The sequence below is a fragment of the Hyaena hyaena genome, unplaced genomic scaffold (genome assembly GCF_003009895.1).
Source record: "Hyaena hyaena isolate Hyena2069 unplaced genomic scaffold, ASM300989v1 scaffold_1133, whole genome shotgun sequence".
Lineage (NCBI taxonomy): Eukaryota > Metazoa > Chordata > Mammalia > Carnivora > Hyaenidae > Hyaena > Hyaena hyaena.
In genome coordinates, this window is record NW_024081767.1 from 265,237 (window position 1) to 291,762 (window position 26,526).

Consider the following 26,526-nt stretch of genomic DNA (forward strand, 5'->3'; position numbering starts at 1 on the left):
TAATCCCCAAAGAATTTCTTTCTATAATGCAAAGAGAATCAAATCATGAAATGTGAGACCTTCCTGAAACCACACTGATGACAAGATGGCAGAGGAGCATATGTCTGCCCAAGCCTGCCAAGGGAAAAATGCACACACTGTCCAGCTCATCAAAAAGATACTAAATAGATGACTAGCTGTGGCTAAAAAAATAAAGTTAGGAGATATACGCAGAATAAATAACCACATGTAAGGAAGAAACAAACACCTTACCAATTTTTAAATTAAATTTGTGTAGCTCTTTTACTCTTCCTGTGAGTGTGTGTGGTTGCACACACGTGGGGAAAGAGAGGGGGATGGGTATTTTGATGCACGTTGGCAGAAATATAACCAAATATCTTCTAGTCTCTTGGCAGGATGGTATGTTTCAGTTTCAGCTTAGTTACTCTTGTCCATAAAACTTCACATTTCCTCCAGATGCAAGTAAATTTACATATACACATGAGATGGGCATAAGAATTGAGCCATGTGTTTGCCATGTGCAAGACAGTAACATATTTCAAAGGATTATAATTTAGGAGCCTGGTGATTCCCTGTACTGAACAATATTCAGTCTCACCTCTATGGAGAAGAAAGAATGATTAAAAATAAACCCTAAGAGAAAGGGGCGCCTGGATGGCTCAGATGATTAAGCATCAGACTTCGGCTCAGTTCATGATCTCAGGGCTCTGGAGTTCGAGCCACACGTTGAGCTCTGTGCTGACAGCTCAGAGCCTGGAGACTGCTTTGGATTCTATGTCTCCTTCTGTCTTGGGCACCCCCATTCATGCTCTCTCAAAAATGAATAAACATTAAAAAAATTTTTTTTATTAAATAAACCCCAAGAGAAAATGGCTGAAAAAACAGGGCTTCCTTAGAGGGCATTTGGTTTTCTTTAGAATAATAGAAATTTTATATTTAGAATAATTGAGACTCACCTAAACCAAATGATTACATCTTCAATGTGTGGCTTACTAAAACAAGTGCCAATGGAGAAGTAATTGAAAATGGCAAAGTGAAGTGTTTTAACTTAAATATTTGTATTCTGATTCCTCTATTATTATTTGTTTCCATACAGAAAGTAGACTATAGTGAATAATAGTGGCAATTCTGGCACCAGACTATTTGGATTTAAGTTCTTGGGCAAGTTCATTAAACTTTCTGTGTCTTTGTTTCCTCACTGCAAAACGAGGATAACAATGCAACTATTGGAGGACTACATAACTTAGCATATGTGAAACATTTATTAGACTAATACTCAGCACACAGTTAGTACCATACCAGCATTTGCTATTTCTTCAACGGCCACTAGTACTTCTAATCTTATTATTCCTCAGTCCAGTTACCAGTATTGATCCCATCACTATATCAATATGATTCAACGAGGTATAGATTGCATAAAACAAGAAATCCCTGATGGTAAAATGAGCACCCATGAGGTCATAATAATTATCCATTTGCAAAAATGTAAAATTTTGAGAAGGACATAAAACAGAAGCACAGCAAGTCATCTTATTTTTCAATTCCATTAAAGTGAGTATAATTAGCTGGAGAGAACATGCCACCAATATCCTTAAGGAAGCAAACTGAGTTTGGCTTTTAAGGAGAATTGGTTAACTCTTCTAAGCAGCTAACATTAAAACCACTGACAGCAGTAATTTGCCATTAAGAAAGATTAAGTCCTACAGATAGCAATGAAAACATAGACTTTATACAGGAAAGCAACACATGGTAATTATCAATCAACAAAGCCAGCTGACTAGGATCCCCAAACGCTAACCATCAAGTAGACGGCTTTTCCAGCTATACTTTTGTTCACAACTTAAAATACTTTAAAATACTTACATGAGGATATATGGCTCTAGTACTAAGGAGTCCTCATTTCAATATAATTCACTATTCAAAAATTAAAATATTTAAAAATGAGCAGCAGCTTAAATTTGGACCAGAAGAACAAGGTTTCCTGTGCTGGCTCTATTTGTAGTTATAAAACCATCTCTAATCCAGGAGATTCTAAGATTGAATCCCACTACCATTCCCCATTATTCAATTCAATAACTTCTTATTAAATTGCTGGAAGATTAACTCTACATATATATATGTATTTTGTAGAAAGTCTAGATCTCATTCTTGGAGGATCCTTATATCCTGAGTTTTAAAAAAATTACCTATGTCAGCAGTTATGGGCTAGTGAAATCATTAAATATAATAAAATATAAAACTAGTTTAGCCACAGCTGATAACTAAATATTCATGCATAAGAAAAATATATAGCTCAATAATTTTTTTAAGGTCATTCAGGTTTTACTACCAGTCAGACTGATGTTACATCATGGCTAAACTGTCTCAGAGAATTGAGAAGAAATTTCTTGAATTGATTTTAACAATCATGTATTTGTGGGTCGCCTGACTGCTCAGTCGGATGAGTGTCTGACTCTGATGTCGGCTCAGGGCGTGATCTCGCAGTCATGAGATCAAGTCCCATGTGGGACTCTGCAGAGCATGGAGCTTGCTTAGGCTTCTCTCTCTCCCTCTCTCTACCCTGACCCCACCCTGCTTGCATGCACATGTGCTCACTCTCTCTCTCTCAAAATAAATTTAAAAAACGTGTTTTAATTGTATATTTGTGATGAACTTGATTTTATTTTATTTTAATTTATTTTAAGCTTATTTATTTTGAGAGAGAGAACAAGCAGAGGAGGAGCAGAAAGACAGGAAGACAGCAGATCTGAAGCAGGCTCTGTAATGACAGCAGAGAGCCCAATGCAGGGCTCAAACTCATGAATTGTGAGATGAGGAACTGAGCCAAAATCTGACTAAACCACCCAGGGGCCCCTGAAGTTGGTGTTTATTAGTGTAAACAGTTGTCATATCTATAGATAAGACAACTGAAAATCTCCCCTCTGGTGAAGAGAACCCATGTGAGGTCCTGCACAGCCTGTAACACCTGTGCTTAAAATTGTCCTTCATCCTGCACCTGGGGTTCTGCACATAGAGTTTTGGCTCAGTGGAGAAAGTCCTTAGCCTAAATCTCCCAGGAAATCTAGCAGCAAGAACATAAATACAGATTCTGACATATGGGTAGTTGCATCTGCCAAACATACTATCAATGCCTCCACTAAAATTGTTTGTAATAATTTTAATCAACTCTATTTACAAACACTTAGTTTAAAAAAAAAAAAAACTCCCTAACAGACAAAATTGAGACCAAAAATTACTTCAGTTTATATTAAATGAACTGTATCTCAATAAAGCTGGTTTTTTAAAAAATAATCCCAGTTACCATGGCAGCAGGAGACCCGTCAAAGGGCCAACTAAGGGTATTTGATTGTCTTCCCCTCTGGCCATCCCTAAAATGCATATCACTGAGTTACTTTACCTGATAAAAAGGCCTTCCCCATTTCTACAGGGCCAGGGGAAATGCCTGAGCCTCGAATTTGAAATTAAAGGTGATACAACTAAAAGCTTACATGACAACTTCTATAAATAGATCCATTTAAAAAAAAAATCCTCTCTAAAAGCATCTTCCCAGACCATGTGACTTAATTACCATCTAGGTAACTAAGTGTTATTTCCTTATCCAAGAGGCTCTGAAAAAGCTACTGTAGTGAGAATTCAAGATAGAAAAAGACAGAAAGCATGTCCCTCAAATGTGAGGGGAAGTTGTAAATAGCGCAATTTGGAAGAGAAATGCTGCTGTTGAGTTGTTCTCCTAAAAAAAAAAAAAAAAAGGACATTTTAAAAAGCTTTTGTACAGATTACTTGGCAACAGCGGCTGTTGCTTGCATTTCACGTTAAAGACAGCTTCAAAACAAAGAGATCACCTAAAAGCTATTTGAAAAAAAAAACACAGGTCTCGTTTCAGAAGATTCATCACTGACGCAATGGTATGGATGACTCTGTACTAATACATGCAGCAAAATTTACTGAACACCCAGGACTGGTTTTCCTTTTCTTCTTAATCGCTTACTCTTCTTGCTCCTATAGAAAGAACCAGGATTCTGAACGGTAATGCAGTTTTGAGAATCAATAAGGAAACTTGATATCCAGAATAAGCAAAAGTAGATTAACCCGTTTGTTCATCTTTTCTGCTGCAATAAATATGTATAATGACACTCTGGCAGTTTAATAGCTATTTTTGTGTTCCTATGGCCAAAAAATAAATAGTTCAAGCATTTACACACTATTCAATTGCATGCAATGAATTCAAGAAAAATCTCTATCTCATAAAAGGATATGTTAAGCTTTTGTCATTAAAATAAAAAGTAGAAGCAGAATGCAGTCACTGAACAATAGCCTTTATTTTAAACAGACTAAATTCTGTCACTAATGACAAACTGAGAATATTTTGTACTTAAGAAAGCAGTCCACAGTATTTTACACCAACATATAATTATTTGGGGGGTATTTTTTTTTACAAACAAAACAAATTAAAAGATACCTTTAAGAAACATTTATTTAATACATTATACACCTTTTAAACTATTAAAGTGTTGAACATTATGTTCCTCATGGAGAAATCAGAAAATGAAACACAAGAAAGCTTGAATACAACTCAAGATAACAAGGAATTTTTTATGGATACTGTTCAGGCTTAAAGGAACTACAAAGATAGCATAAGCCAGGAAGGTATATGTTATCCTGACAGTCATCATATTTAATATTTTCTAAGTGATCTCTCAAAGCTATTCCCCACTAAAAGTTTTTTCCTATCTTTGACACATTCATTGTGGAAAACAAAAAGGTTAAATGCAGGATTGAAAAAAAGTTACCTCTTTTTTAAGAAAAAAGGAGCTAGAAATCTGATTTAGAAAAATGAATGCAAAAGGAATCTAGAGATTCTGCCTGTAGTACAGGCATCTGCTGATAGATGGTACTGTGCTGTGCTGGAAATCTTTCATGGACATTCAACCCCAGGGAGGTTAAGATGATGTGAACAGCCGGAGAAAAACTATGGTAGAAAAACACAGGCTGTCTCCTTGCTTCTTTATCAACTTCACTGATACTCTATTTCCAGAAGTAAGAGTAGCCATTTCAATTTTCTTAGAAAATATTTTATTTATTTATTTTTAAATGTTCCTTTTAGAGAAAGAGAGAGAGAGAGAGAGCAGGGCAGAGGTAAAGGGAGAGAATCCCAAGCAGGTTCCATGCTCAGTATGGAACTTAACACAGGCTTTGATCTCACAACCCTGGGATCATGACCTGAGCTGAAACCAAGAGTCTGACACTCAACCAACTAAGCCCCTCCTTAGAAAATATTTTTAATGAAAATTACACCATCATTCTATTAGAGTAAAAGGTTTCCTCGAGTCACTATAACCTTTCCCACCTTCAGATAAACACTTTCTCCTCTTGGTACATGCCCCCTAACACAGAGCACTCACTCTGATTCCTTTACCCATTTGTAGACTTCAACTTTGATCCACACTCTTCTGCTTTCTTACCATCTTTTTACTGCCACTATGGATATAAACTGAGACAATGATCCTTGAGTGCACTCAATTCAATTAAATGATGAACAGTAACCAGTTGATTGACAAAGTCAGTGCTGTATAATGAGCATTCTGTACACATCCGTTAGGATCCTGATCCAAAGACAAGCTGGTAGTGCTCACATACAGTAGATTAGAAATAATTTGAGTTATGTAGATACTTATCAGCTCTTACTTTTGCTTATCATAACTCATCAAAAAAAATCTAACAAAAAATATTGTTAGAACAAATAATATTGATGACTGGTCATGGTCTTTCATAGGTAATAAATACAATAAATCATATCTCTACCAAGATAACTATTCTTACTTTTTCACCCAAAGGAAATTTACTCCATTCCACATCTATATATATTCTTGGTAAATATAAAGAATCATTCCTAATAATCCAAAATTCCTACTATGGTGATTTTCCTGAGATGTAATAAGTAAAACAGGCTTTGTAATGGATGTGTCTTTACCACATTTTGCACAAGGCAAATGACGTTACTGAAAAACTACCTTAACACACAACCAAATTTGAAATACCCAAAGGTATTTGAGTAGACCACCACTTCAGTTTAAGGATAAGACTATATAGGAGTCATCAGGTACCTTCAAAATGAATTAGGTATGTATAAAGTCAGTCTAAGTAAAATACATTTCAGTTTTCATGACTATCCTCTCTTATATAATATAGAATATATGGTAGGTAACATGGTGTAAGAGTCAGCTCGGGAGTTAAATAACCTAGATTTCAACTGTGGCTCTACTACTCCTTACTTTGTTAATTTCAGCAAGTTACATAACCTCAGTTTCCTGTCAAGTGTCATAATAATTATATTTATAATCATATAAATATATAATTTATAATCATTATAATCATATATAATAATTATACTTAATCATTTTGAGCATTTAATACATATAAATTCATGTGTTTGTTACATCACAAGCAATAAATATCATGATTACTATTACTAGTATTATAACATTGATTAACTAGGGTCTATATAACTAAAAACCAATTAAGCTGAATACTGACAGCTTTCAGCTTCAAGACAAAAAAGCTAGCTAACAATAAAACAGCAAACTGCACGATTTACACTCATTTGCTGCTACTCATCAATCCCAGTTTACTTTGTCTTAAGAATCTAGATCTACAGTGCTTCACAGTCAAAATGAAAAGATTTTCTTCCCAAATATTCTGATCAGTTGAAGCTTACTGTTAAAAATCTTTTAAAAGTTTGCATCAAACACATAAAAGTTCTCTCTAAGCTAAGGAGCAAACTTAGAACTTAATTTTTAAATGACCCCAAAATAAAGTGAAAGATGAGATTACTATGTCTTATTAAAGGAACAAAAAGATATATTTTTTCTGCTTAAAGGCTTTATCTTTGTAAACTTTGAAGAAAAGTTTTTTTAAAAAATTTAAAATCAGGATTATGTATCTATATGACTAGAATAAAACTACCTTTGACAAGGCATAGAATGTCTTTGCAGAAAATACAAACTACTATCTTACAAAAAGATCACTGACATATATTTCATTTTACTCTAAATAATAAAATTTATGTCAACAGCAAAATCCAGACTGTGAGAAAACACGTAAGATTAATAATTTATCGGTTGAAGAAACAAACCTGTTATCAAAAGAGAAAGATATGGGAAAACCAATGGATGATAAAAGACTTTTTAAAAATCATTAAAGAAAACTGAGGCAAAAATAAACTACAGGGATACATGCTTGTTTAATAAAACAATAAATAAAACCAGAAAAGTCACAATAGTGTTTAGAAATCTGTAAGAGGCACGGGAGGAACTAGGCTTTGGGAAGGAGCACACAGAAGAGATGGTCAAGCTCTATTTCTTGAATTGCATAGTGGTTATAGGGTATTCACCTTAGTAATTTCGGTGCCAGTGTTATATGTTATAATTAAAAAAGTTTTTAAAATATAATCACAATCTAAAAGATTTGCCAAAGTAGGTATTATGTACTTTTCCATGAAAATATATTCCTTTCTTACACTCATACTCACACTCTTACATATGTGAATTGCACCTGAGTCTCACAAATAAAGGTTCCACGACACCTGAAGAAGGTCATTTATTAGACTGATGGCCAGTCATTGTTTAACTCTGGCATAATGATTTGATTTTATATTATCAAAAAAGTAGAGTTTTGTCTTGATTTCATACCCTTCACTTATTTCACTTCCAAAAGAAAACCCAATTTAAAAACAAACCAAAACAAGGGGCGCCTGGGTGGCTCAGTCGGTTAAATGTCCGACTTCAGCTCAGGTCATGATCGCGCAGTTCGTGAGTTCGAGCCCCTGTGTGGAGCTCTGTGCTGACAGCTCAGAGCCTGGAGCCTGCTTCAGATTCTGTGTCTCCCTCTCTGCTCCTCCTCCACTCGTGCTCTCTCTTTCCCACAAAAATAAAATAAACATTAAAAGATAATTTTTTAATAAAATGAAAGAATAAAAACAAAACAAAACTCTTAGGAAAGGTATTATGGGCTTAATTGCATTCACCTGAAATTCTTACACTGCAGTCCTAACCCCATACTATCTCAGATTTTGAAGATAGTCTTTAAAGAAGTATCAAAATTAAAATGAGGTTGGTAAGAGTAGGCCCTAATCCAACATGATGAATGTCCTTTTAAGGAGAAGAAATTTGAGCACAGATATACACAAAGGAAAAATCATGTGAAGCCATATGGAGAAGGCACCATCTACAAGCCTCAGAGGAAATCAAACCAGGTGACACCTTGGTCTTGGACTTCTGGCCTTCAGAATTGTAAGAAAATACATTTCTGTTGGTTAAGCCACTCTGTGGTACTTTGTTATGGCAGCCTTAGCAAACTAATGCAGGACATAAGAAAAAAAACTGAAAAGGTAAGAAGAAAAAGAAAATAATATAAAATGCTACAATTTTACAATTTTAGTTGACTCAAAATGTATAGTGAAAAGAAAAGCTTAAGAAAATTCTGAGTCATTAGTAAAGAAAAGAGAACTAACAGGTTCATGTAAAAACACCCCAAAGAGCTAAGCACAAAGGGCAAGACATGAGGGAAGCAGAAAGAAAATAGCTGGCTACTGACTCAATTGATGGGGCAGGATTCAGGGCTTTCAGTGTGGTTTCTGGAAAAAACCCAGAGGAGAATTTTGAGTTAGATTTTTAAATGGACTAGAAACAAATGGAGGCGATGGGTGAGATCCAAGTGGTTTTCTTAAAGAGAGAAATGTCTTCTGGCACAAGGGTTTGAATGAAGGTTGGATTTTATTTACCTGGCTTAATAGGATTGGGGGTTAGGCAAAACATCAACAAAGAAAATACAATTCTCAGACTGGAAAATCAGCAAAGATTGTGCAGAAAGTCAGTGCTGTGAGTGTTATATATACCCATGGAGCCTAATGATCTGAGAGTGGAGTATGTTCTGTTAAGTACAAGTTTCCTGAAAAGGGACATTACCGTAGCAACAGCAGATAGCTTTTTGCTCCATTTGCCCTCCATGCTCATATTTGCATTTTCTCATTCCAATGACAGGCATAAACAGAAATAGATAGTGAACTGCCTGTTTCTTTTCCTCTTCAATTTAATGATAACATATACTCTGTATTCAGAAAAACATCATAGAAAATAGGGAAGTGAAGCCAAGTAACAGGGAAGAGAATAAAAGCCCAGAAATTCTAAATCTAGGTAATTTTTTCCAACTATAAGGAAAGTAGCACCATTCTCCTGTGTCATACCTAGAAGATTCCTGACATCCTTTCCGCAGTAAGGCAGTGAAATAAATCAATCAACCATTCAATTTGTCAGTCTTAACAAGTTTTTAAGAATAAGTTTCTGAAAGGACTGGCATAATTATTATAATTAGTTCACTTGTAAAAATTAACAGATTTTGTTCTAACTCTTTATCAGAGATGTCTATATATAGTATAGAAATTTTTATTAAAAAGCAAGATACAATATTGCAGATGCATATGATGGCAAATACATTAAAAATTTTAAATATAAATAAGTGCACAGGGCAGAACAATACTAAAAGAAAATACAACAAAATTAAAGCAAAGTTTAACTCAGTGATGAATTTTAGTGACTTTTCTTTTTTATTTTTACTTTTCTCTACTCGTGAGTTTTCAAAAATGAGTCTGTATCAAACGTATGTTCTGAAAAGGAAAGCAAATATATGTAAATGCCATTATAATAATGACAAGGCAAAATAGGTAGTCTGAACACTGTTCAGAAGAAAATAAACACTTAGCTAAAACTTATTATACTACACAATGAGCCTAAAAAAACCTTTGGGTGGGATTTGGTCTCACAAACCCTCAGATTACATCATCAGTAGACTAGAAAAAAATACACATGCCTATGCCAGCAATTGAAAGAGGCTTTTATTTACAAGTCATCTCCTCAGAGCTTACCTGACAGAAACCAGTATCCTGGGGTACCTGGGTGGCTCAGTTAGTGGAGCATCCAACTTCTAACTGACTTTTGATTTCAGCTCAGATCATGATCTCATGGTTCGTGAATTCGAGCCCCACATCTGGCTCCATGCTGACAGCATGGAGCCTGCTCAGGATATTCTCTTTCTCTCTTTCTCCCTCTCTCTCTCTCAAAATAAATAAGAAACTTAAAAAAAAAAAAGCCAATATCCTGAGATTTCTCTCTCCAGGGATTTATAACTCCTGGGACTTCCCTGTAAACCAAATAAATGTATCACTTTACCAGGGGAATGTCTTTTTCAACTGAATGCAAAGTCACATACCTACCCTGGACCTAAGATTTCACCTCTTGGTTCTCAGGGCTAACCTTAAAGGCAAATTTCAGGAATTATTTTTTGTGACATATTCTAAAGTAAGAACGCTTGCACTCTATTAATCCCATAAAACATATCTCCCACAATTCCTATAGCACAATAAGAATTCTTTTTTGATAACTAAAGGTTTTATTCACAAGTGGGTGTTACACTTGCTTGAAAAATGATGAAATATAAAAACTCCAAAACTGTACATTAGAAGTTTCACTGAAAATTAAAATCATAATTAGTATTTTAAAATTCTCAAAAAATATCCACCAGAGGGAGATGATCTTACTCACTTTAACTTCCACAGTCTTCCCTCCATGTTCGATGTGTCTCTCTACGTATTCAGAGGACAGCAAATCGCTGTAACAGACAGAAATGGTGATTAAAGAGGACCCTGAGAATGTTAATCACTTGAAATACACCAAGTTTACTTTTACCAGCTTCCTGATTTTTAACCTAGATTTGTATACAAAAAGAAAACTTTATTGGTCTCTCTCTGTATCCCTCCCAGTCTTCTTCTGTCTCTCTCTCTCTTTCTTACACACACACAAATACACACACACACACACACCTGAAGACTTCTAAAAAATATGAGGTTAAATCACCTGCCACCACATCGTTCAGCAGATCTTATTCCACTGATAGAGGTCAACAGGTCTAGGAAACTATCATAAACACACCATTCTTTGCAAGATGACTTCTTCCTGGTTTTACTTTAGCTGTTATCAAATAGTTCAGATGTGCTACTGTACTCATTTTTAAAGTGTGATATTTTAATCTAACAAAATATTCCTTTCCATTACAAAAACATTTAAAAGGGGCAAAGGAAGGTAGAAGAAATGAGAAGGAATTGGCTTTGACCATTTTTAAATAATCCTTTTTGAAATCTCTCCTAAACAATCTTCTTGTATAATTTAAACATGTTTACATTTTCTTAAATATGCTTCTCTTTAATTCCATACATGTGAAAAGAGTGTCCCTTTAATGGTGGTGCCTCAAGATACAACTTCTATAATAAGCCTTAAAGTCTGAAGATTTTTAAAGCAATAAATAAATAAGCAAACAAGCTAATTAAATAAATAAAATTAACATTAAGTAAAAATAATTGTGAAGCTATAAATTTCTAAATGTATTAATAAACACTCAACCAACTAAATAATCTTTTTCACAGTATTCTGAAGGTCACCATGCCAAAATTGTCCAAATCATTTAAAAAATGTGAATTTCTGAGCACACAGGACTTCCATGATAAGCATCCTGTTTACAGTTGCTTGAAACGTAAACAGAATGATCAAACATGTGTTATATTAACCCAGGTGCCATAATCAATTTTCCTCCAGCCTCTGATCCTTACATTACCATTTAGGAAACCTATAATCATAGTCTAAGTCCTTGTTTCATTTATCTTTGGAATTTATTTTCCTATTGATGTTACAGGGGAACCAGCTAGGATGCTCTAAACTGCAAGATGCAGAAAACACAACTAAAAATGGCTTAAACAATCAGGACATTTATATCATATTTCTTGTTAGAAATGTGCTTTTTCAAGTCTCCAGATGTTAGATGAATAAATTTGGAGTTCATAAAATACATGCAAACACATTTAAGATGATTTAAAGATACATAAGTAGCCAGTAAAAAAATTTTGTTAAATGTGCCAGAATACAGAGGACGTGTTAAGTATAACTAAGAAGATCATGTGTGTTACACATTGACAGAAAGGGATGGATGACCAAAAGATACCTAATATTCATGTGGCACCTGGGAGATAAATGTTCGTGATATAATAAATATACAAAAAAGATAGTAAATATCCAGGATACACTATACAAAAACACTTATTATTTATGAGGTCTTAATTCAATCACCTACTGGTGACACCCACAACTTCTCAATTTCCATACTACTGACATTTTGGGCCAGATACTTCTTTGTCTTGGGGGATGTCTTATACACTGTAACACATTTAGCCAAATCCCTGGCCTCTACACAACTAGGTGCCAGTAGCATCACACAGACACAACACGTGATAACTCATGACTATCAAAAATGTCTCCAAATATTACCAATATACGCTTAGGGGTAAAATAGCTTTGTTTAAGAAACACTGTTGACACCCATTTCTGCCTCATGTTTTCTTTGCCCCCAAAATACAAAGAGAATTCATGACTGTTCATCAAGCTAAACAACAATTTACAACCCTCGACCAAGCATACTTGTCTCTGTGTAACTCAGATACAGGAAACGGGTGTCATTAACTTGGACTACCTTCTACTTATGAAGCTTGCCAAAACCTAACTCTAGTCCTTAAAACCACATCATCAGTAGGGAAACCAGAAGCAGCAGACAGAAGCAGATGTGTTCATACATGTCTGAACTCCGTGTACCTGAGGATTAGCTGGAGTAATCCTTCCATCCAACTTGCACCCTATCCTAAGTGTGCTAACCTACCCACTTCTTTCCTCTTGCTTCTCATCATGTCCCTCAAATTAATTCAGCAAGCCATGTGACCTAAAGCCACCTGTGTGGTGGCTCAGCACAATTACGTGACCAGGCATAAGTTCATCGTTCTGTTCTACCATCAGTGTGGTGAGTGACCTGCTCTCTTAACTGGCTCCTATCAGGACCCTAACATGGCTAAGGATGTTACATAGGTAAAAATATCCCAAGGTTAAAAAAAACAACAACCTGTATTTCTTTTTTTTTTTAATTTTTTAATGTTTATTTATTTTTTGAGAGGGAGAGAGACAAGAGAGCACAAGCGGGGGAAGGGCAGAGAGAGGAGACACAGAATCTGAAGCAGACTTCAGGCTCTGAGCTGTCAGCACAGAGCCTGACGTGGGGCTCAAACCCACAAACCGTGAATCTGAGCCAAAATTGGATGCTTAACCGACTGAGCCACCCAGGCGCCCCAAAAATCCTTTCACTCAGACATTTGTCTTTGAACAATCAAGTTCTCCTTCTCTGGAGCCTGGCATGTATGTCATGACTACCCAAGAGAGCTGAACAATGTTAGAGGAAGGACAGTGGTGGAGAGAGTATTTGTTGTACAGCCAACCAACAGTTGTCTTTCATTTCGTGCTTGCTTTTTTTTTTTCTTATCATGGGGATATCAGATAGTACTTCACAAATTTCCAAGGGTTTCTAACAAAAGTGAAGCTGCATGATAAAGATCTGCCTCAACCAATATATGTCATTGTGGCAGCATCCACACTTCACCCTCTTAGCGGTGACCATACCCCAAACAGGAGAGATATCAGTCAGGCATCTGCAAAGGACTGTCTCCCAACCTTGTATCAGTCTCAAACAACTTCCCAGAAGTGGGAGAGAAAAACTGCCATACACAGGCAATGTTTATTAGCAGAACCAAATACTGCTTCCCTTAGGAATCTGTACAAGTAAATTCACACAAAAAGCATTCAAGGAAAGGGAAGCAGAAAGTCAAAAATAAGCAGACACTTGAGAGAAATGGAGTTGAATCAGTAGTGAATACCAGAAGGAACAACCCAAATCTCTGCTATTTACATCCCAGGATCCAGAACAGCCCATCCCTGCTGCCGAGTATCTGTGGGATCCTTTCCCCATCAGTCACCTGAGTAAATCCCCATTATCAGAGCTAGCATGAGTGAGATCAAAAGCAACTAGGTGTAATACCACTTAGAGAAGCTGTAGTGGTAGTAATAATCACAATATTTTTTTTAAAAACAACTTTTGAATCTTCCAGGTTTTCAAAATTCAAGGGAATATTTTCTTTTGATCTATAAAATCTAGGAATTAAGAGGGTTTGAGTCACCACATGAATGTAATTACAGCAAAGAAAACTCCCTGCTCAGGATTTATGCAGCTATTTCAATCAAGCCACTAGACCTACACATATTGTTGGAAAGGGCTCCATGTAATTTAAACTAAAAACAGCCCTGGTAATTGGGTTTTGTTTGTTTGCAGTATTGTGGAAGTCTGCTAAGTATTGCTATTTTAATTATTAGGCTGAAAAACCTTCTATTTAAAATGTCATTTTTCCTCTACTGAAGCATAAAATCTTTACTACCATCTACTTAGACCCTAGACAAATTTTCTTGAAACCTCCTAAAGCAGAGATAATAAAAATTTCCTTAGTTCCTTTCCTTAGATAAGCATTGTTTATGGTTAAGCAGGGATCTACTTAAATAATCTCAATTATAGGAAAATGGAGGATCTCCTTAACACTAGGAAATTTTATTTTACTGTAAAGTGAGAAGGTAGAATTTATGTTAACGGCTTACTCAAAACTGATGTGTGAGCGCTAACTTGTGAATTTTGAAAGATGAAAACTGAAAACCATTTTCAATCAAATTATAAAGGCCACTTGTTTTACAAAGAAAGGAGATGGTTTTAAAATTAAAAATGTATTCTGAGGCTTTTTTTCCATTTGCATACCATAATAAGCCTAGAGAAAGCAAAACAAATACAATGTAAACATTCTCAGTCATAATAATGATTACTCTTTGTCTAGTGGGCAACTGTCATGAATCAGAGGCAGCTGGTGAAGTACAAGGATTCTGGAGTTTAAAAACAAAACTAGTATTTTGATTTCCTATCCAAACTCAGTCATTTATTTGCTGTGGGACTTTGGTCAAGTTATTTAATCTTTATCAACATAATCTGTCCATATCTAAAATGGAGGTAATATGAAGTTGGTAGGTATTAAACCAGAAACGTGTATATAATCCCTCCCACATCCTGATTCCAATCACCCCACTCCCTAGTCACCATCTGCTAGCTATCTTTCTCTTGAACTTCCATTTTAACTCTTTGGAGACTTCTATCTATTTATTCTTAAAATTAATTTGCCTATTTTGAAGGGGGGAGTGGCACAGAGAAAATCTTCAGAAGGCTCTGTGTTGCCAGAGTAGAGCCCCACATAGGGCTCAACATGGGGCTCAAACTCACAAACCACAACATCATGACCTAAGCTGAAACCAAGAGTCAGACATCAAACCTACTGAGCCACCCAGGAGATGCTGGTGACTTTTAAACCATGAACCCTACATACCACTTTTTCACTGTCCTTGACCTCTTCTTTCCTGTTCACCTAATCTAGCTCATATTCCATGCTCTGTCATGATAATCACTCCCTTGCATACACTAAACTTCTTTACTACTCTTGCTCTGCTCTCTCTACTATGCTCACTTGGCCAAACCTCAATTGTGGTAAAACTTAACTCTTCTAATAATTAAAGTCTGCTCTCAAAAAGCAAAACATCCTGAATGGTGATATGTTGAATTTATGACCACAATTATCAAGTGGTCCCTCTTAGCACAACACTGCCCATAAATCCACTACATTTTCCTAATCAGTTTATTCTAAGAAGATTCTTCTAAACCTTTCTCTCCAAAGTATTCCTTCATCATAATTCCCTGTTGATGACCTCAATTCTGTATTCACTGATAAAATGGAAACACAAAAAGACTACTTTATCTTTCCAATCTACAGACCAACCAGCACCCCTGTTACTAAACCAGCCTCTACAAGGATGTCAAAGAGGCATCTCAAACTCAACATGGCTAATGCTTAACTCTCTCAGCTAAATCCCAGAATTCAATTCTACATTCAAAATGTACTCTAGTAATAAATTTACAGTGAAGAAAACTGGGGCATGTCACCTTAACCAAGTGATCAGTTACCATCATTAGTAATGGAATAAGCCCAAATCATGTGCTCCTGAAGTGATAAACTGAGGACACATCATTTACAGTATTCCCACTAAAAATACCAAAGGAAAAAACAAATGAAGGAAGAAACCTGAAAGAGAAAACAGTTTTTAAAAAATAGCCTTAGACCAAAGATCTAATCGAAGGTATTGCCAGTAAAATGTGACTTCAAGTTCACGATCAAATCAAGGATGTGGTTTCAAGACTCTTTGTTAAGGTCTCGGGAAAGCAGTAGCACCAGATCCAAGATGGCAGCCAGCAGGAGGCTGAGGAAGGAGCTTGAAGAAATCCACAAATGTGGAATGAAAAACTTCCGTAACATCCAGGTTGATGAAGCTAATTTATTGACTTGGCAAGGGCTTATTGTTCCTGACAACCCTCCATATGATAAGGGGGCCTTCAGAATCGAAATCAACTTTCCAGCAGAGTACCCATTCAAATCACCGAAGATCACATTTAAAACAAAGATCTATCACCCAAACATCGATGAAAAGGGGCAGGTCTGTCTGCCGGTTATTAGTGCTGAAAACTGGAAGCCAGCAACCAAAACCGACCAAGTAATCCAGTCCCTCATAGCACTGGTGAACGACCCCCAGCCCGAGCACCCACTTCGGGCTGACCTAGCTGAAGAATACTCTAAGGACCGTAAAAAATTCTGTAAGAACGCTGAAGAGTTTACAAAGAAATACGGGGAGAAGCGACCTGTGGACTAAACTCTGCCGCGACTGATTCCAGCGAGTGTGAGTGGAGAACCTGAGCAGCCGCATTCAGACACCCCGCAAAGCAGGACTCTGTGGAAAATTGACACGTGCCGCCGCCTGGCGTTTGCTTGTGGCAGTTACTAACTTTCTACAGTTTTCTTAATCAAAAGTGGTCTAGGTAACCTGTAAAGAAAGGATTAAAAATTTAAGATGTTCTAAAAAAAAAAAAAAAAAAAGACTCTTTGTTAAGGTCTCAAAGGAGCGCTTGGGTGGCTCAGTCAGTTAGGCATCAAACTTCGGCTCAGGTCATGATCTCATGGCTGTGGGTTCGAGCCCCGCATTGGGCTCTGTGCTTGCTGACAGCTGAGAGCCTGGAGCCTGCTTCGGATTCTGTGTCTCCCACTCTCTCTCTCTCTGCTCCCCGTCCCCACTCGCTGTCTCCCTCTCTCAAAAAAAAATAAAAAACATTAAAAAAAAAAGACCCCAGAAAGACTTAGAGGGCTGTTTTACCTGGATTATGTCATCTATATAAGAGTTCTAAGATTCTCCAGGGCCTGCCTACCAGTACCTCAGCTACACAAAAAAGTTTCCAAGAATTTTTTTTTTTAATTTTTTACTGTTTTTTATTTATTTCTAGGAGAGAGAGAGACAGCGTGAGCAGGGGAGGGTCAGAGAGAGAGGGAGTGACAGACTCTGAAACAGGCTCCAGGCTCTGAGCTGGCAATCAACACAGAGCACAACGCGGGGCTCGAACCCACGAACCGCGAGATCATGACCTAAGTGAAAGTCGGACGCTTAACCGACTAAGCCACCCAGGCACCCCAAAAGTTTCCAAGAATCTTAAAGGCACTGTCCCATAGCATCTTAACACAAAGTCAAAAATAGGGAAGGGCCTACCCCCAAAAAGAGGTGTGGCTGTGATTTTGTCCAATGGTGTAAAACCCAATGAATTCACATAGAACCCACCAACAGAATAACCACCAGCTTAGGTCAAAATGGACAAAGAAAAATTTTTATAGTCATGAAGCAGACCTAGAATGATACTTAGATTAAAGCCTAGGCCGATTACTTACGGAAAAGAAATGGTGACTCAAACAGTACAGCCAAGAACCACAGGCAACCACTCCCAGGAAGCAAAGCTGAGCCTTAACCTACATATTCCCCTTCCCTAACCAGGGGAAACTGGTGACATACACCTGGAGGAGTATCAGAATTTCAATAAACGAGTGAAAGCTAGATACTTCCTAATTCCTTCTTTATAAACACAAGTATCTACTACAGTCATCCTGTCCTCATCTCTCCCTTTGTAACTTGAGTGTTTGTGGAACAGATCATTTGTCTTTTCAGTTCAAGGGTCTATACCTGAGTTACTTCATCTAAGAAGCTAATTAAATACCAGGACCTGATTCAGACAATGAGGACCACAGCCCTGACTTTGAGTCTGATACTATAACAGAATAAAAATTTTCAGGAGTGTTTGGAGGAATTGAGTGAATTTTGCATTTATGAAAAATGTAAATAATTTGTGGCCAAAAGATGGACTGTGGTTAATTAAAGATGTTTACATATTATTTGTCATTCCTCTAACAGCCACCTGGGGATCATCCTCCTCCCCCTGAATCTGAGCTGGCCCTGTAGCAAATCTAATGAGGTAGAAGTAATACCATGTGATATCTGAGATTTGCAGCTTCTACCTGCATGCGTGTGCAATTCTCCATTTTTGAATCTCTGAATCCAGCCATCATGCTGTGAGGAAGCCTAAACAACCACATAATAAGATGCTTGTAGAGGAGAACCAGAATCTCTACTTGACATCCCCAGCTGAATTTCCAGCCAATGCCGGCACCAATTTCCAACCATGTGATTGAGGCCATTTTGGATCCTACAGATGTAACAGTACCCCAGCCAATATTATATGAAGCAGAACTGCCCAATCAACCCACAGATTTGTACAAAATAATAGTTTGTAAGGCAGTAGGCTGACCATGCCTGTTTATTCTCATTATTCAGTAATTGTTAATAGTGCATAAAATTAACATCACCTTTTCCTTAGAGCAGGCTCCAAATGAGCCCAATGTAACTTACTTGGGGATAATAAAAACAAAAGAATTATAAAAATTTCATGTATTACTATAATCCATCCATTAAAATAGGGAGAAACCACATTAGACAGGGGCCACAATGGAAAAATAGAGATTTCCTTTTGTTTCAAAGCTTTTCAGAAGAACATAACTGGGAAAATGGAAGGTTAAGGAATCCAAATTTCATTAACTTACATAAGAGATATAAGGAACTAGAAGCTTAGGGGGAAAAAAAAACAACCTCTTCCAATTCTCTCCATTTTATGCATTCCCTCCCTCCATTTCATCTTCTCTTTTGTTTTATTGCCCCATCTAATCAAGAATTAACCTTCTAGATCCTTTTTAAAAATCAATACCTTTTTGAGAATCCTCACTACAGAAAACAGATAAAGATCCTGAACATTCATACCACTGAGAATTAATCATCCATTCTTCAGCCCTAGTTTGTGCCAGAACTGTTGTCTATATCCTCAGTATGTAATAATTAGTATTTAAAACTCCTATTTTGTTTAAACTAAAGGGAAACAACAAAATTAAAAGCTTACTTAAGATCTGCCTTTTGGAGGAAAGTTTCATTTTATTCCTTTCCAAAATGTAAATATGAAAATTCTTCTCCTGCTTATGCCCTTATAAGAGATTTTCTGTATACCCTGTAACTAATGGTGAGGCTACTTCAGCTATGCCCTGCTGAGGAAGTTATAATCTGACGAAAATTTTTAAGGAGCTTTCAGTGTGCATATAAGGACTAAGGCATTTAGAGTAAATGTGATTAAGTGACCGCTGAGTTGGGCACTATTATTAATATTGCCTCTTATTTATAGAATCCTTATTCCTACTAAGGCAAAGGTATCCAAGCCTGGCTTAGTAGCAGAATCACACAAAAAAATTTTTTTTAATTCTGGGAACCACCTCTAACCCACCTACCAAACCAGAATCTCCTAGATTTATTCTGACATACAAAAAAATGTTACCAGGGCATTAAGTATAATCAGACTAAGTCTACTAATATTCTAGCAAAAGAATATTAATATAACATTAAGTATAATCAGACTAAGTCTACTAATATTCTAGCAAAAGAATATTAATATAACAGTATGTTGGTATATTCTGATCATTGTGACTCATTACCATGCTGAAAGCCAAAGATACTAGGGAACACAATGCAGCAAAACAATAAAAAGAAATTCCTAGTGAATCTTAATATCGCACAATAAACAGAGGGAGAAAAAATGGCTTTTTCTCCATTAAAGCCAAACCCAAGGACCCAAAATTTAAAAATTTTATTTTCAGTTTTATTGGTGGGGAACGGAGAGGTGAATGGAGGAGGGGCAGAGAAAGACAGAGAGAGAGAGAGAGAGAGAGAGAGAGAGAATCCCAACCAGGCTCTGTGCTGTCAGTGCAGAGCCAGACGCAGGGCTCATTCTCACAAACTATGAGATCATGACCTGAGCCAAGATCAAGAGTCCAATGCGTAACCAACTGAGCCACCCAGGCAGCCCAAAGACTCATGTTTTAAAAAGAAAATTGACAGACTTGCTTCAATATTTACTTAGATTTCCTATGAGCATTATAGAAATGGAAGGTTTTGGTATTTGTAAAATGCTGTAATTCTTAGGTGTGGTTCAAATAAAGTATATTAATTAAATATTTCCATTTTTATATTAATTACTTGAAAAATCATACTCAACAATGTAGAGCTAGCCACAAATTCTCTATTGCTATTTGCGTAATGAGCATCTTTACCTTCTTTGTCTCCTTCCTCTCCACTAACCATATTCTGGGAGCAAGACCATCTCCCTCAGAAATAAAGAAGAGCTCACTGCTAAAAGTAAGACTGTTCCCCACCCCCAGCTATGTGACCTCATAAGCTGGAGTCAAGTGAGAGTCCCAATTCTGCCTGTTCCTAGTAAGACAGCATCTACCTACCATCAGCCCACACAACCTCATCATAGCAATAAGCTCTCAAAACATCAAGATTAACCTACGCCAGGCCTATTACCCTAGTTCATGTCTATCACCTCATGTCTGTCAGGCTCCCAAATCATCCCTTATCTCCAGATCTCAAATTCCTTTAGGACTCTATTGCCTTGTCCCACACTCTCTACCTCTAGATACCCTTTGATGATGCCCTCTGGCATTCACACATGGTAAAAAGCAAAATCTCTAATCTCTTCCTTGAACACTTCCTTCACTATCTTCCCCTGAGAAGCAGCTCTTCACAGTAGGAACTGCTTTTCCTGCACCCTACTTACAGGAGGACTGCACATCCTTACTAAAGGAATCTGGTGAAGACAGGGGAAAGATAACCTCCATCTTTCTCACTGCCATGTCATTCCATTCTAGCACATTCCACTAAAAATCACACCACTTTGTATCTCTTATCATCAGACTATACCACCTTCACTGATCGTTATGGCAATTTATTGATTCCTGGTCAATTCCCCTCCTGCTGTAAAGATTTTAGCTTCTGGTTTTCATCTCAGTCTCCAACACTACTCCTGTTGTAATCATTGGTGATTTTGATATTTACCTTTATAATTCTGCCTTCTCAGATCCTTGACCTCATCTCCTCTGATCTTCTCCATTCTTTCACCTACATTTCACCTACCATATAAATATTCTAACTTCCAAGGCTCTCACTCTCTGATCAACTTCTATCCATTCTAACTTTCTCCTTCAATATCCCATTTCAATTTTTTGACCGCTATGAGATCCATAATCCACTGAACTTACTACCATTTCATTGCTCCTCGCACCATTCCTTGCTCAGCTTCAATTCAATCTTAGTATTCACTGCTTTGCAGCTTTCCCTACCCACCTTCTAACATGTAATTCTCCCCTTGCTAGACCAATCCTGATTAAAACAAGCTGTTACAGGCACCAGGCCTACTCAGTGAAAGTGAATGAAACTGAAGAGCAGCCTATCATCAAGCTGACTGTGTTCCCTTTACAATGATGAACACTAACTTCAAAGAGTTCTTTAAAGCCATGTGACAACTTCCCTCCTGCTCTAGGAATTAGCTGTCCATGTAACTATCCAAAGTCAATCTCCCTAGTCATGCACCATAATCCATCCTTTTTTGCCTCCCCTGGGACATGGCACCAGATGTTGTTCCCTCTCCTGCATCATCAAATTCTCCCCTTCTATGAGATCTTTACCACCAGCATTTAAACTCTGTTATTTCTCCCATTCACAAAAAACAAATAAAAACAATCCTTAACATCATTTCCCTATCCAACTGCTAGTATATTTCTTTCTGTCCATCAAGCAAAACCACTCAAGAGAACTATCCATTGTCAATATCTTCCTTTCTTCCTCTCTTATCTCTTGCGCCCAGCTAATCACATTTTCACCACATTCCTTCACCAAAACATCTCTTATCAAAATCACAAATTACTTACCTTAAACTAAATGCTGAATCTAAGGTTTGATTCCCAGTCTTCATCTTATTTGACCTATAAGCAGCATTTGGTACAGCTGATCACCCATCCTCTTGAAAATATTTCTTTACATTTCCTACCAAGCATGACACTCTCCTGGTGTTTTTCCTATTTCTCTTGCTGCTGCTTCTCATTCTCCTTTGTTAGTTTCTTCTTGTTTCCCCAATCTTTAAACAATGTAGTGCTCTGAGGCTCAATGCTAGGTCTTTTTTTCTCTTTATACTTAGTCTCACGGTGATCTTACCTAATGTCTTCTATTAAATAACAGGTATATGTTGATGACCCTCAGATTTATATCCCCACTTTAGAATTCTCCTCTGAATTTCAGAATCAGGTTTCTAACCACATAGTAACATCTCCTCCTTATCAAAAAAACATATCACACTTAACTACATCCAAATTTGAGTTCTTGATCTTGCTTGACAAATGATTTTCCTACTGTCTTCCCATTTTCATAAATGGCTACTCCATCTTTCCAGTTACCCTGGCCAAAAACCAAGGAGTGATTACGGACTCCTCAATTTCTCTTATATCCCATATCCAACTGATTATGTCAACTCTGTTTTCAAAATATATCCAGAATATGACCACTTTCTATTGCCACCACCCTGGTCTATGAACCACCATGATATCTTGCCTGGATAATAGTAATGCTTAATATCTATCTGTTAACCTGTCAATAGCTTCCTAATCATTTGTGTAAAGACAATCACAGTCCCATTTTTAGAGAGAACACAGATTAACAGGCTTTTATTATCCACTGGTAATGATAGTCAATTATTCCACTCTTTTTTTTGTTGTTGATGTATAATTAATATACAGCGGTATATTAGTTTCAAGTGTACAATATATTGATTCAACAATTCTATCCATTATACTCAATGTTCACCATAATAAGTGTAGTCACCATCTGTCATTCATTATACAACGTTATTACAATATTATTGACTATATTCCCTATGCTATACTCTTCATGTTCACAACTTACTTTATAATTAGAATTTTGTACCTCTTAACCCCCTACCTATTTTACCCAACCTCCCACCATCCCTCCTCTGGCAATCACCAGTTTGTTCCCTGTTTTTAAGGGTTTGCGGTTTTCTTTGTTTTATTTTTTATAATAATATAATATAAATAAACATATAAGTGAAGTTATGTATTATTTGTCTTCCATTCTCTGACTTATTTCACTTAACATAATTCCCTGTAGGTCCATCCATGTTGTCACAAATGGCAAGATTTCATTTATTTTTATGGCTGAGTAATATTCCACTGTATATATGTATTATGTCTTCCTTTATCCATTCATCTATTGATGGATGCTTAGGTTGCTACTGTATCTTAACTCGTTGCCATCTTTGGAGAAAGCAATCTTACAAAATTTAGTAAAGTCTTAAAATTCTGATATTCTTGGCATTCAAGAATCTAATGAAGGAAAATGGCTATAAATTTAAAAGATATTTTATGTCATTTAAAAAATAGTTACTATTTAAAGGCCTAGTGTTGACAAGGGTACTAGGGAACCATTAGCAAAGACACTGTGAGCACAGAATTTTTAAAAACTCAAGGAGGGCAGTTAGACAGTACATACTGAACTCATATCATTTTTAACTACAATTCTGTTTCTAAAAACTTAACCTAAGGAAATTATTTTTTACAGTTTTTAAACTGGGTATTTAACCATAAATATAACCATCAATATAATATCATCATGGAGAAAAAAAGGAAGGAACAAGAGAAGTAATTAAATACATAGGGTAAAAACTTACCATTGAACATTGCTAACAAGAACAGGTCATTAAAGATATTTAAAGATGTTCACAATGTTCATATGAAAAGATGTTCATAAGATATCTACTGAACAAAAGCTCCAAATTTTGCAAAAGAAAGAAAAATACAGAGGTATGAAGGACAAAGGAAAAAAAAGCACACATTAAAAAGGTAGCAATGCTTACCTTTGGGTAGATTACTGCTACATTAATTTACTTCTACACATTATCTATATTATTATTTCTCTAATAAAAATGTAAGAAAATAAGAAAAAAAACTTGGAAGAATATGCACCTAAATGTTTAAAAAAGGTCACCTTGGAAGGGTAATTAAAAATTTTTTTAGCATCCTCAACAGTTGAGCTGCTTCTGGGTATTTATCACCACATTTCTCAAAAAGAAGTATTCTCAAAATTATATTTCTTTACTGTTTTAAGTTTAATTATTAGTAGCAATAATAAAAGTCACAGTTAATAATTTGGGGTCCTTACTACTATTATTACTACCGCTACTACTACTGATTTAATGGCTTCACATGCATTAATGCAATCTTTATAATGATTTTGTTATGTGGGTATTATTATTATCTCCATACAGATGAGGAGACTGAAGCACAGTGAGGTGAGTGACTTTCTGAAGGGTACACTGGTAGTAATAAGTCATAGAGCCAGGGTTCGAACTCAGATGGCCTGACTCCAGTGTTCATCTTCTTGACCAACTAAACCCAACCCCCACATGTACTTTCCCTTCTCTTATCATTTTCTTTTCTTCTTAATTCATTTTCCATACATGTCACTAAATTAGCCCCAGACTTTCCCACAGAACTATAAAGCCTTCAATAGGGTCAAACACATCAGGTACTTTATCAATTTCACTTTTTTCTTAGCTGTATTCCTCCTACAGCCTTCTATCCTCCTACTCACAGATGGACTAACTGTACTCAAGATCTGTGGCACAGATGTGATCCTGGACTTGGTCTTCACCATGATCTTGAAAACTCCCTCTGATTCTCTCCTCATTGTAAGCCTGTTTCCTATTTCTCACATCTTCATCTTTCTTGATCTTCCCTGATTTATTTTGCTGGGATTCAGTCTCCAGTACCTTCCAAATAAAGAATGCATATGATGTTCATTTATTTTAGACCTTGCATGTACATTTTTGGAGAACTCGCCTTTGATTGATGGTCTGGATTTGCAAGTAGAGAATTCCTTCAGAATTTACACAGGACTGCTCCACTTTCTCTGGTATCTAGCATTGCTAATGAGAAATCTGATGTTATTCTGATGCTGATCATTCCAATGTGACCTGGTTCTTCTTTCGAGAAGCTTTTATGACCTTCTCTTCTATCCTAAAACTTCAAAATTGTATGTCTTTATGTCAGTCTTCTTTCATCCACTAACTTGGGCACTAGATATTCCCTTTTAATCTAGAAATTCATGCCCTTCAGTTATGAAAAATAATTTTTGCTAATTTCTGTTCTGTTTTCTCTCTACTCTATGGAATTCCTATTACTCAGATGTTCAGTCTCCTGAACTGATCCTCTAACAGTTTTTATCTTTTGTCTTTTTTTCTGGGAGACAACTTTTCCCACAACTTTATCATTTAGCCCTTCTATTGATTTTTATTTTTTCTCATATTTTTCTTGTTTCATAGATGCAATACTTACCTCTTATTTTTATAGGGTTGTATTTTTAAACATTTTCTTCTGTTTCCTGTATATTTTTGTTTCAGCTGAATTCTTTTAATCTGTTTGTTCTGATCTCTTTGTTAGATGTTCTCCTCAAGTATCTGGTAATCCATATTATATGCCTCATGCTTTTCAAATCTTCTTTTTTCCCCTAATTATTGGAATTCCAATACATACTTTTGACAGTATAGGCCCTTCCAACAACAGCTGACCCTTGAACAACAAAGGGTTAAACTGCATGGGTCCACTTAACTGGTGGGTTTTTTTTCAATACATATGGTACAATACTGTAAAAGTATTTTCTCTTCCTTATGATATTCTCAACACTTTATTTTCTCTAGCCAATATTAAGGGTACAGTATATAATACAAGCAACATACAAAGTATGTGTTCATCAACTATTTATGTTCTTAGTAAGGCTTCTAGTCAACAGTAAGGTACTTAAGTACTTAAGTTTCAAGGAGTCAAAAGTTATAGGCAAACTTCTCACTGCATTGTAGGTTAATGACCCTAGTTCCCATGTTATTCAAAGGTCAACTATACTGGTAAAAGAAAGTTTTTAAGACAAAAAGAAACATTCTTTCTTCTTCCTGCTTCTATAGTAGCAGGAAAGCAATGCTTTCTATGTTATTGAACAGTTTTTGAAAACGTTATTTCCAACAAAAGAGTCTTATCCAGAATGCAGACATGAGGAACATGTGCAACAGCACATCCCATAAAAGTAAGTATAATGTCTAAAAAGTCTGTAATTCCATTTGGTCTCCTTACTTGTATGTTATTCTATTAATAATATTTAAACATTGTTTTTTGTAAAGCATAAACAATCGTTAAGCCAAAAGAGCATCTGTTACTGG

At 36.2% G+C, this 26,526-nt stretch overlaps 2 protein-coding genes across 9 annotated transcripts in view; one reads left to right on the forward strand and one right to left on the reverse strand.

The window, feature by feature from the left end:
- ADAM22 (ADAM metallopeptidase domain 22) overlaps positions 1 to 26,526 on the reverse strand; it is a 228,449-nt gene that overhangs the window by 97,099 nt on the left and 104,824 nt on the right. For all 8 annotated transcript variants that reach the window (XR_005526500.1, XM_039222466.1, XM_039222465.1 and 5 more), the window contains exon 4: positions 10,596 to 10,662. Coding sequence is in view for 7 of the 8 variants with exons in the window: in XM_039222466.1 (XP_039078397.1) it covers positions 10,596 to 10,662 (67 nt within the window). In the remaining variant the exon portion in view is untranslated. The remainder of the gene's footprint in view (positions 1 to 10,595; positions 10,663 to 26,526) is intronic.
- On the forward strand, positions 16,242 to 16,903 carry LOC120224235 (ubiquitin-conjugating enzyme E2 L3-like). Its single transcript, XM_039222468.1, has one exon. The coding sequence runs from the start codon at positions 16,242 to 16,244 to the stop codon at positions 16,704 to 16,706; it is 465 nt and encodes a 154-aa protein (XP_039078399.1). The 3' UTR covers positions 16,707 to 16,903.